The sequence below is a fragment of the Columba livia genome, chromosome 1 (assembly GCF_036013475.1).
Source record: "Columba livia isolate bColLiv1 breed racing homer chromosome 1, bColLiv1.pat.W.v2, whole genome shotgun sequence".
Taxonomy (NCBI): domain Eukaryota; kingdom Metazoa; phylum Chordata; class Aves; order Columbiformes; family Columbidae; genus Columba; species Columba livia.
Window position 1 is genome coordinate 891,735 of NC_088602.1, and position 10,933 is coordinate 902,667.

General features: G+C 51.7%; 2 protein-coding genes across 6 annotated transcripts in view; one reads left to right on the forward strand and one right to left on the reverse strand.

Moving 5' to 3' along the window:
- The window catches only part of LOC110355742 (gastrula zinc finger protein XlCGF52.1-like), a 163,636-nt gene that overhangs the window by 6,347 nt on the left and 146,356 nt on the right, over positions 1–10,933 (forward strand). The window lies entirely within an intron of this gene.
- Positions 6,446–10,933, reverse strand: part of LOC102091384 (zinc finger protein 773-like) — a 35,880-nt gene continuing 31,392 nt past the window's right edge. For 2 of the 4 annotated variants that reach the window (XM_065049687.1, XM_065049684.1), the window contains exons 2-6: positions 10,377–10,538; positions 9,580–9,706; positions 8,801–8,908; positions 7,828–8,621; positions 6,446–7,469 (exon numbers count right to left, since the gene is read on the reverse strand). In XM_065049687.1, the coding sequence (XP_064905759.1) occupies positions 7,185–7,469; positions 7,828–8,621; positions 8,801–8,908; positions 9,580–9,706 (1,314 nt within the window). In that variant the 5' untranslated portion in view covers positions 10,377–10,538 and the 3' untranslated portion in view covers positions 6,446–7,184. Of the gene's footprint in view, positions 8,622–8,800; positions 8,909–9,579; positions 9,707–10,376; positions 10,539–10,933 lie in introns of all 4 variants that reach the window. The other 2 variants (XM_065049685.1, XM_065049686.1) reach the window with 2 other exon arrangements.

Sequence of the window (10,933 nt, forward strand, 5' to 3'; positions counted from 1 at the left end):
GAATGGCCTGCCCAGGGAGGTAGTGGACTCGCCGTCCCTAGAGGTTTTTAAACTGAGATTGGACATGGCACTTAGTGCCATGATCTAGTAAACGGACTAGAGTTGGACCAAGGGTTGGACTCGATGATCTCTGAGGTCTTTTCCAACCCAGTCGATTTGTGATTCTGTGTGTGATTCTGTGATTCTGTGAATGGAAACAGGTCCCTGATCGGAGAGGTAAAAGAACCCTCTCTCAAACCCCATCACCACCCTTGGTGCCCTTAACAAATAGATATGAGGCCCTGGACCCTGAAAATCAGGCAGAGGACAGCCAAGAAGATCCACCTGGAGAACCCTCTGGATGGACCTCATCAACAAAAAGAATTACAACTGCAGCTGTAAGAAGAAAAAAAAAAAAGAAGAGTGGTAGTAGTCGGCGACTCCCTTCTGAGGGGAACAGAGGGCCCTATATGTCGCCCAGACCCATCCCACAGGGAGGTCTGCTGCCTTCCTGGGGCCAGGGTGAGGGACATTAATAGAAGACTTCCAGAGCTAATTCAGCCCTCAGACTACTATCCCCTGTTAGTAGTCCAAGCTGGCAGCGAGGACATCAACAGAAGAAGTACCAAGATAATTAAAAAAGACTTTAAAGCACTGGGTTGGTCAGTTCATGGGACGGGAGCACAAGTGATATTTGCCTCAGTTCCTGTGCTAGCTGGGATGGATGAGGAGCTAAATAAAGAGAGGAGCAGAAAAGCCCATCTCATCAACAGGTGGCTTAAGGATTGGTGTCACCGTCAAAATTTTGGGTTTTTTGACCATGGGGCAAACTCCGTGGTACCTAGTCTCCTCAAATCAGATGGGCTTCATCCTTCTAGGGAGAGCAAGAGGACTATAGCACATAAATTGGCAGGGCTGATCAGGAGGGCTTTAAACTAGGTTTGAAGGGGGAAGGGCTTGAAACTGGGCTCTCCAAAGATCAGCCTAAGGATGGAAAGCCCGAATTAAGAGTGAAATCAGGAGCCCACTTGAAGTGCATGTACACTGATGCACGCAGTATGGGCAACAAACAAGAGGAGCTGGAAGCCATCGTGCAGCAGGAAAGCTATGACATAGTTGCCATCACAGAAACATGGTGGGATGACTCGTATGACTGGAGTGCTGCTATGTGTGGTTACAAGCTCTTCAGAAAAGATAGGCAGGGTAGGAGAGGTGGAGGGGTGGCTTTATATGTTAGAGAGTCACTCGACTCTGTTAAACTTGAGGTCAGCAGTGACAAGGTTGAGTGTCTGTGGACCAGAATCAGAGGGAAGTTCAACAAGGCTCACATCCTCGTGGGTGTCTGTTATAGGCCGCCCAACCAGGACGATGAAGGAGACTAATTATTCTACAAGCAGCTGGCAGATGTCTCAAAATCGACGGCCCTTGTTCTTGTGGGTGTCTTTAACCTGCCGGATATCTGCTGGGAGCTCAGTACTGCACAGAAGAGGCAGTCTAGGAAGTTCCTAGAGTGTATAGAGGACAATTTCCTTCATCAGCTGGTAAATGAGCCAACCAGGGGCAAGACCCCGCTAGACCTACTGTTTACAAACAGAGAAGGGCAGGTGGGAGATGTAGTGGTTGGAGGCCGCCTGGGGCATAGCGACCATGAAATAATAGAATTTTCAATACTCAGAGATGCAGGGAGAACCATTAACAAAACATCTACGCTGGACTTCCAGAGGGCAGATTTTTGCCTATTCAGAAGTCTAGTTCAGAGCATACCCTGGGAAACAATGCTTAAAAACAAGGGGGCCCAGGAGGGTTAGACATGCTTCAAGCAGGTGGTTTAGAGTGCACAGGAACAGGCTATACCAGTGTGCCGAAAGGCTAGCCGGCGGGGAAGACAACCGGCTTGGCTAAACAGGGAGATTTTGAATGAAATCAGAAATAAAAAGAGACTTTACCGACTGTGGAAAAAAGGGCTGGCTACTTATGAAGAATTTATGGAAATAGCTAGATCATGCAGGAAAAAAATCAGGGAAACAAAAGTGCAATTTGAAGTTAATTTGGCCAATTCTGTCAGGGATAATAAAAAGTCCTTCTTCAAATATGTTAATAACAAAAGGAGGGGCAAGGAAAACCTCCATTCTCTGTTGTACTTTGAGGGAAATGTAGTTAACAAAGATGAGGAGAAAGCTGAGGTACTTAATACCTACTTTGCCTCAGTTTTTACCAGTAAGACAGGTGGCCCTCAGGACAATTCATCTCTGGAGGTGATTGACAGAGATAGGAAGCCAAATAGGCCCCTTGTGTTCCAGGATGAAATAGTTGGTGATTTACTGAGCCATCTGGATCCTTCACAAGTCTACGGGACCAGATGGGATCCATCCTAGGGTGATGAGGGAGCTAGCAGAAGAACTTGCCAAGCCGCTCTCCATCATCTTCCAACAGTCCTGGCTCACTGGGGAGGTCCCATATGATTGGAAATTGGCCAATGTTACCCCAGTCCACAAAAAGGGCTGCAGAGCTGACCCTGGCAACTCCAGGCCTGTCAGCCTGACCTCGGTGCCTGGCAGGGTTATGGAGCAGATCATCCTGAATGGAATCACACAGCACCTTCAGGATGGACAAGGGATCAGACCCAGCCAGCATGGGTTTAGGAGGGGCAGGTCCTGTCTGACCAACCTGATCTCCTTTTATGATCAGGTGACCCAGCTGGTGGATGAGGGGAAAGCCGTGGATGTGGTCTATCTAGACTTCAGCAAGGCCTTTGACACTGTCTCCCATAATATACTCCTGCAAAAGCTGGTAGCCCATGGCTTGGACAAGTGTACTCTACGCTGGGTTAAGAACTGGCTGGAGGGCCGGGCCCAGAGAGTGCTGGTGAATGGGGCTGCATCCAGCTGGCGGCCAGTCACTAGTGGTGTTCTCCAGGGGTCAGTGTTGGGTCCAGTCCTGTTTAACATCTTTATTGACGATTTAGATGAAGGGATTGAGACCATCATCAGCAAATCTGCTGATGACACCAAGTTGGGAGGGAGTGTGGAGCTGCTGGAAGGCAGGAGGGCTCTGCAGAAGGATCTGGATAGACTGGAAAAATGGGCTGATTCCAATGGGATGAAGTTCAACAAGGCCAGGTGCCAGGTGCTGCACTGTGGTCACAACAACCCCCTGCAGCGCTCCAAGCTGGGCACAGAGTGGCTGGAGAGCAGTCAGACAGAAAGGGACCTGGGGGACTAATGGACAGGAAGCTCAACATGAGCCAACAGTGTGCCCAGGTGGCTAAGAAGGCCAATGGTGTCCTGTCCTGTATCCAAAACAGCGTGGTCAGCAGGACAAGGGCAGTGATCCTTCCCCTGTACTCTGCATTGGTGAGGCCACACCTGGAGTATTGTGTTCAGTTCTGGGCCCCTCAGCTCAGGAAAGAGATTGAAGTGCTGGAGCGGGTCCAGAGAAGAGCAACACGACTGGGGAAGGGACTTGAACATAAGACCTATGGGGAGAGGCTGAGGGAGCTGGGCTTGTTTAGTCTGGAGAAGAGGAGGCTTAGAGGTGAGCTCAGCACTCTCTAGAACTACCTGAAGGGCAGTTCTAGCCAGGTGGGGATTGGTCTCTTCTCCCAGGCATCAGCAATAGGACAAGGGGGCATGGGCTTAAACTCTACCAGGGGAAATTTAGGCTGGCTATTAGAAAGCAATTCTTTGCAGAGAGAGTGGTCAGGCATTGGAATGGCTGCCCAGGGAGGTGCTGGACTCACCGTCCCTAGAGGTTTTTAAGCTGAGATTGGACATGGCACTTAGTGCCATGATCTAGTAAACGGACTAGAGTTGGACCAAGGGTTGGACTCGATGATCTCTGAGGTCTTTTCCAACCCAGTCCATTCTGTGATTCTGTGATTTCACTCCAAATTCCTGAAACTTCTTACGCCAACACCAGCAAGTGAGCTGGGGGACACCCGTGGGTATATTTTAGACAGCTCACGGAAAACTAGCAGGGGGATCTGCCGGTAACTTTCCCTCTTGACCTTTTCAAAACCCCGGTCACTTTCCTGGTAGACACAGGAGCCCAAATATCTGCTTTACATTTCAAAACAGCAGACTGGAGTGGGATTGTCCCCCACAAAAAACAGACGTTGGTTACTGATGTGTTTGAATGGTCCAAGCCCCAGCCCAGAGCTCGAGTAAAGTGTTGGCTGCCTGGAGACATCACCCCCACTGAGACCACTGTGATATTGGGAACTGCAAATATTCTGGGCTTGGATTAATTGCCAGGAAAAGCCTGGATGGATTCTGCAGGCAGGGAATTGAAGTTCGGGCCTCTGGCAGTCACTCCATGTTGCTTTTGTGAACTGCTCCTGCCCTTCCCCATCCAAAACCATGGACGTGAAACCCTGTCCCCTGGGGCTGCAAGCAAGAGAAGGGATTACTCCGGCAGGAACAGGGAGTAATAATTCAAACTCACTCTACTTGTAATTCCCCAGTGTGGCCAGTTCACAAGTCAAATGGAAAATGCAGTCGAGTATCGGCATTTAAATGCAGGCACTAGTCCCTTGTCAGCAGCCGTGCCTAACATAGATGAACTGATCTCCACGACACAGGAACAGCCCCATCAAATTCTAGCCACCATTGATGTAAAGGGTATGCTTTTTATGGCACCTATACAGGGAAGGGATCGAAAAATAATTGCATGCATGTGGCATAGTATTTAATACACCTTCACGTGTCTTCCCCAAGGGTATAGGTGTACACCTCCCTTGGCGCATCTCAGTCTAGCCCAGGCTTTAGGAGAAATCACCTCCAAGAGGGGAGTTAAACTGCACCAATACACCAATGATACATTGGTGGGTGGATCTGATGCCAAAGCAGAACCCAAGCCCAAACGAAAATAATCACCCACCTGGAAGATATGGGATTTCAGATTCCTGCAGAAAAGGTACAACTCCTCTATCCTGAGGTAAAGTTTTCAGGTGTATGGTGGAGAGGAGAGGCAGTGTGCATTTCCCCCGAAGCCATGACCGCTTTAGAATGGATAAAGATACCAGACAACAAAAAGGAGCTGCAACATGCCCCAGGCCTACTGGTGTTCTGGAGGAAGGGCATTCCAGATTTCTGTATCATAGCTCATCCTCTGCATGATTTCACACATAAAAGAGCTGCCGGGGACCGGACACCTAAGAAATAATTGATGATGTTAGTTACAATTGTTCAGTTTCTTACTTACAATACACCTATGAATTTCTAGTCAAACATTACCTAAGCACTCTGCTTCTAAACAATATATTACTTAATCTTTTGTCTCTAGCTTGTAATGCAGGAGGATCTACAAGTAGAAAATTGTCTCCTCCTTTGGCAGGTAGTTAGAAAGCATTTATATTTAACTAATAATTATGTAAGTGAGCACTGATTGCGCTTGTGCGAAGAGCTGCCAACATGGAGAGGTCGATCAGCGCACACATGAAAGGACCCCCAGAAGACCCCCCCAAAAGAGACTGTGGTACTTGTAGAGGGAGACTAGATGGCAGCAAAGACCATGAAATAACTAACTCTATGCCAATGATTATGCAATTATTTATTAGTATGGATGTATTGCATGTTAAAAATTCCCCCATATTCCAAAGAATATGCAGTAATTGTATGAATATAAGCAATACAAGAGCACCCACTCGTTGGAACACTTACGGTGGATGATCCCCAGTGTTCCCCAGCACTCTCAATTGAAGAGAAGCTGCCAAATTAATGTGGGTCATGTCAGATGGATTTTAGACTGCCCAGCTGTGACTTAGTACAGTAACTAAGCAGGTGGCTTTTGGATTACAGACCCTGTGTCCTACCTGGAAAAAGAGCCAAATCAAAGCTCAGTATTGGGGGCAAGTTAAAAGAAGAGACCCGGATACATGGTCGTGGCCATCAACCACAGTACAGCTGAGTTGGGAATGTCAAAGTTTGCTTTTACCGCAAATAATGGCTTTGGAAAATCCAGTGTTAATAAAAAATCTAACTTGGCAAGTAGAGGCCTTGTCCAGAGCCACTCAAAAAGGATTTCAGATTATTAATAAAAAGGTCCAAGCTAATGCTAAATTGACTTTACAAAATAGGCGGGCATTAGACTTTCTATGAGTCAAGGAACAAGAGGCATGTGGGTATCTTAAATTAGAAGAAGACTACAGCTGTATCCACATCCCAAACATCACTGCTGATCTCCAAGAACAATGAGACAAGATGAGAAACGTGCCAGAAGGTAGCAAAGGAATTAGAGATACAGCAGAAAGGAATTGGCTCAAGAAGATCCTTCAAGGTTTGGGTGGATGGTCTCTAAAAGAATGATTAGCCACATCGCTAGAAAGAATTATCCTTGTAGTCATGATGATAATTATGATGGGACTCTACATAGGTTGTGTAAAGAAAACTCTTCAGACAGATATACAGCAGCAGAAAGAAAAGATCTGAGTACTTCCAACGGGGGGAATTGATACCAAAGGCTTGAATAATGTTGTTAGAGCAGGCCTGTATTTCTCGGTACCAGCAGCATATATACATCCTGTGCACGACTATAATTTTGCAATAGCTTAGCATATGCGTTAGATTTTTTGGGGTCAGGCAGGTCTTCTCAGAAATAGTATGAATATTCGCTGTTGTAAAGTATAGAAAAGGTGTTTTTCTGATCCTTGGTGAGATGTTAAGGAGAAAAATCCCCAATGCACCCAGCGCTGTCGGCTTTCTGACTAGTCACTGCGTTCGGAGAGTCTTCTGGGTTCCTGGTTGGGTCCCAGCCTGTTCCTCACACAATGATCCAGTCCAATAACAACATTCCTCTCTAGGGTTTTCTTCACATTGGATCCTTTCCCTGTCTTCAGACAGGCCTTTGCAGACATCGTTGACAGTCCGTAGCCAGTTGGTACCGGCCTTGAAGCCGTTATTTGCCTCAACTGGATCCTGTTTCATTCTGTAATGTGCAAAACAGGCCATATCATGCAGGTTGTGTTGATGGTTTGTAGCTGCTTCGTTTTGCTCAAGTACACACAAGTTTGGTTAATATGAGTGGAACTTCACAACACACAGTTTAAGATGTCAGCAAATTTAGCTACTAGGTAACGCGAAGCGGACAGTAGACTAAAAATCACACATTACACATCTAATTGCTTCATTCTACTTAAAATGTATAACTTGAAGCTAAATGACTGATACAAAATTTAAATTGGACTCATCCAGTGATCTGTGTAAAACTCATGGGTTGAGATTAAGACAGTTTAATAGAAGAGGAAAGGAGTAATGACAAAGATGGCAATGTAAGAATATACAAAACAAGTGATACACAACACAGTCGCTCACCACACGTGGACTGATGCCCAGCGCGTCCCTGAGCTGTGGTGCCCCAGGCCCACTGCCCCCAGTTTCTGTACTGACCATGACATCAGATGGTAAGGAACAGCCCTTTGGCCACTTTGGGGCAGCTGTCCCGGCTGTGTCCCCTCCCAGCTGGCAGGGCACCAGAAGATGAAAAGTCCTTGGCTGCTCAGCATCAAACAAAACAGTGGTGTATTAGAAACATTGTTCTCATTTTCATTCCAAAACACAGCACTAAACCAGCTACTCAGAAAAACACTGACTCTGTCCCAAACAAAACCAGGACATCCCCCCACAGCCACCCCTGCAGCAGCCCCCAGACCCCACGGGCCCCTCAGCAGCAGATTCAGGGGGTGCCGGGCTGTGGAGGTGGCTGCAGGCTGGGGGTGCCGTGGGTGCGCTGGTGAGCCAGCATGAGACTCTCCTTCCAAAACCGCTTCTCGCAGACACCGCAATGGAAGGGCTTGGCCTCTGCCGGCCCCACAACCAGGGACAGATCCGCTCTTTCCCACAGATCACCCACCTGCACCTCCCATGGACCCCGGTGCACCCGCTGGTGGGTCTTCAGGTGATGCTTCTGCCTGCAGGTTTTGCCGCACTTGCCGCACTTGTAGGGCTTCTCGCCAGTGTGGATGCGCTCATGGATGGTGAGGGTCCTCTTGTCCCTGAAGGCCTTGGGGCAGCGGGTGCAGGTGTATGGACGCTCCCCAGTGTGGAGGCGCTGGTGGGTTACCAGGTGGCTCTTCTCCCTGAAGCTCTTGCCGCAGTGGCTGCAGCCAAAGGGCTTCTCCCCGGTGTGCACACGCCGGTGGCACACCAGGTGGTTCTTACGGCTGAAGCTCTTGCCGCAGTCGGTGCAGGTGAAGGGCTTCTCCCCGGTGTGGACACGCTGGTGGCTCAGCAGGTTGTTTTTCTCCCTGAAGCACAGACCGCATTGGCTGCAGGCGTAGGGCTTCTCACCACTGTGTGCACGCCGGTGCTTCAGCAAGGCATTCTTGCGTTTGAAGCTCTTGCCGCAGTCGGTGCAGCTGAAGGGCTGCTTGCCCATATGTCTCGACCCATGACCATCAACCACCTTCTGGCTCCTGAAGCTCTTGTCACACGTGGGGGGGCTCTTCTCCAGCAGCTGATGGTCTGGGAAGGAGTGGAGGCGGGGGTGCCCCAACCGGCCCCTCTGGCTCCTGCCCAACCAACCATGGACTGAGTCCCCCTGCCGCCTCCCACCCAGGTTGGGCACTGCTGGGAGAAGGGTGGTAGGTGCCACCGGCTCCTCATGGACCTCCTCGGCCTCCCTCTGTGTCCCGGCGCTGACAGCTACTGGGGAGGAGAGACGGGGGTCACTGCCAGGGCAGGAAGGGCGTGTGGGACCCCTCCCATGGGGAGCAGCATGGGCACCACACAAGCTCCCCACCCATACTGGCACAGGGAGCACATGAGGCAAGGGACGTTGCTTCTGGAAGTCCCATCCGGTCCCCTGCAGACTCCCCAATACCCACCTGGCACAACGGTCTGGTGCATCTGCTGCTCCCAAGGGGGCTCTGGCACGCATGGTGTCTCTTCTCGCTCTATCTTGCAGATGATCTCTGGCTTGTCAGTGGCCCAGCCTGTCTGGGGCACAGAGAGAAGCCCCCTCTCCCGCACTGCCGGGACAGCAGCACCGGCCCCCGCACCCACAGCCCCACAGCCCCAGCATCCCCCCCACCCCGCTCCTCTCTCCTGTCCCTGCCAGGCTGCGGCTTCAGCCCCCACATCCCCTACAGCCTCCTCTCGCCTTGCCCCCGTCACCTCGGCCACTCTCCTGCAGACAGGACACCTGGGAACAGCTCAAAGCTGCGCCTGGGAGGTTTAGACTGGATGTGAGGAAGCATTTCTATACTGATCGGGTGGTCAAATCCTGGAACAGGCTGCCTGGAGAGGCAGTCGATGCCCCAAGCCTGTCCCTGTTTGAAAGGCATTTGGACAAAACCCGTTACAACACGCTGCAGCTTGTGGTGAGCCTTGAAATGACTGCACAATTGGACTAGATGTTCATTGTAGGTCCCTTTCAATTGAAATAGGCCATCCCATCCATTCCCATCCCATCCATCATCTTCTCTCCCAGGACCACGCTCCACTAGAGGCTGCCTGACAGGTTAAAACCTGTGATCACAACTGGTATGTCATCGCTCAGGCAGCACAGGGAACAGCTGGATTGTCACTTTCAGTGGCTCCAGCTCACTAAAAGAGCTAAATTCCGGCTCAACCCCAGCCTGGCAGTGCCAAAGAGAGTCCTCACCCAGCGAGGCAACCATCTGGTAGTTCTCCAGCATCACCTCCCGGTAGAGCTGCCGCTGACAGCCCGACAGCTTTGCCCACTCCTCAGGGGAGAAGTAGAGCGCCACGTCCTCAAACGTCACCGACATCTGCAGCAAGAAGCACACCCGGCTCAGCACACCCCACCATACAGTTGCTAAACACCTCTGCCACAATCCTGCCAATACCGGGTAGGGCCCCGCTGGCACTGGGAGCAACATGAGAGCAGCGCTGGGAGAGCTCGGAGCATCCTGTGCAAGGGAAAGGTGAGGGCAGAGGGGCAGTGTTGGCACAGCCATGTGACACAACAGGGTCACCGCAGCACAAGGGGCTCTCTCAGCAGGTCCCTGGGTTGGGGACGCCCCACCAGCTGTGCCAGCACAGGGGCAGGGCTGGCAGGTTTAGAGGCAGGTTTTCCCTGCTTGTGCAAATTAGGGACACATGCCAGAGCACTGGGGACTGTGCCCTGTCCCCAACCCATCTCACAAGCCAGATCACCCACCAGGACCGGGCACAGCACTGTGACACAAGGGCTGGCCCGAGGCCTGGCAGCAGGCACGCTCCTGCCTGCGCCTGCCCGTGGTGTGGCTCAGCGGGCAGGAACGGGAGCACCCTGCACCGCACCAGGTCTCAAAACACTTCTCTCCCACACCTCCTGTACCAACCGGAGTCCCAACCCAGCAGGTCGCACGGGTGTTTTGCCGCAGCTGCACCACAGCACCACCCATGGCAATCCCAGCCCGTGGTGTCCCCAGAGCCGGGGCTGTGCCTGACCCCCACCTTGCCGCAGCAGCCTGGAGCCCGGCGCGTCGCTGCTCTCGGCGGGGAGATGGAGGCTCGTGCAGGTATTGATCCGGGAAGAGGGAGGCGGGATGCTCCGGATTCCACACGAGGTGCCTGTCCCGTCACCAGCCGCACCAGCACAGCCAGGACAGATGGTCCCTGCAAGCACAGCATTTTCATGAAGAAATCAGGGGCACAAGTTCACTCACCTGCCCACAGCTGCCTTCCCTGCACCCCAAGCCTTCACAGCTATGGGGAAAAGGAACGACCCAAAGACCGTTGCCCAGCGACCTGGCTGGCTCAGGTAATGGTGAGAAAGAGCCACGAGAAAAAGGGGTTTTGGAAGCTCCCGAGTACCCAAATCTTGCTCCGGTGCCCCACAGGGGCAGCACGAAGATGTGTGGGGGTGTCCCGGGGGTCTGAGCACCCGGCCCGGCCCCAGCCCAGCCCTTCCCAGCGCCGGGGCCGCCAGGGCCGGATCCAGGGGGGCCCGAGCGGCTGGGACACGGAGCAGCGTGTCCGCGTTGCACGGGGGCCACGGGGCGAGCCGGGGA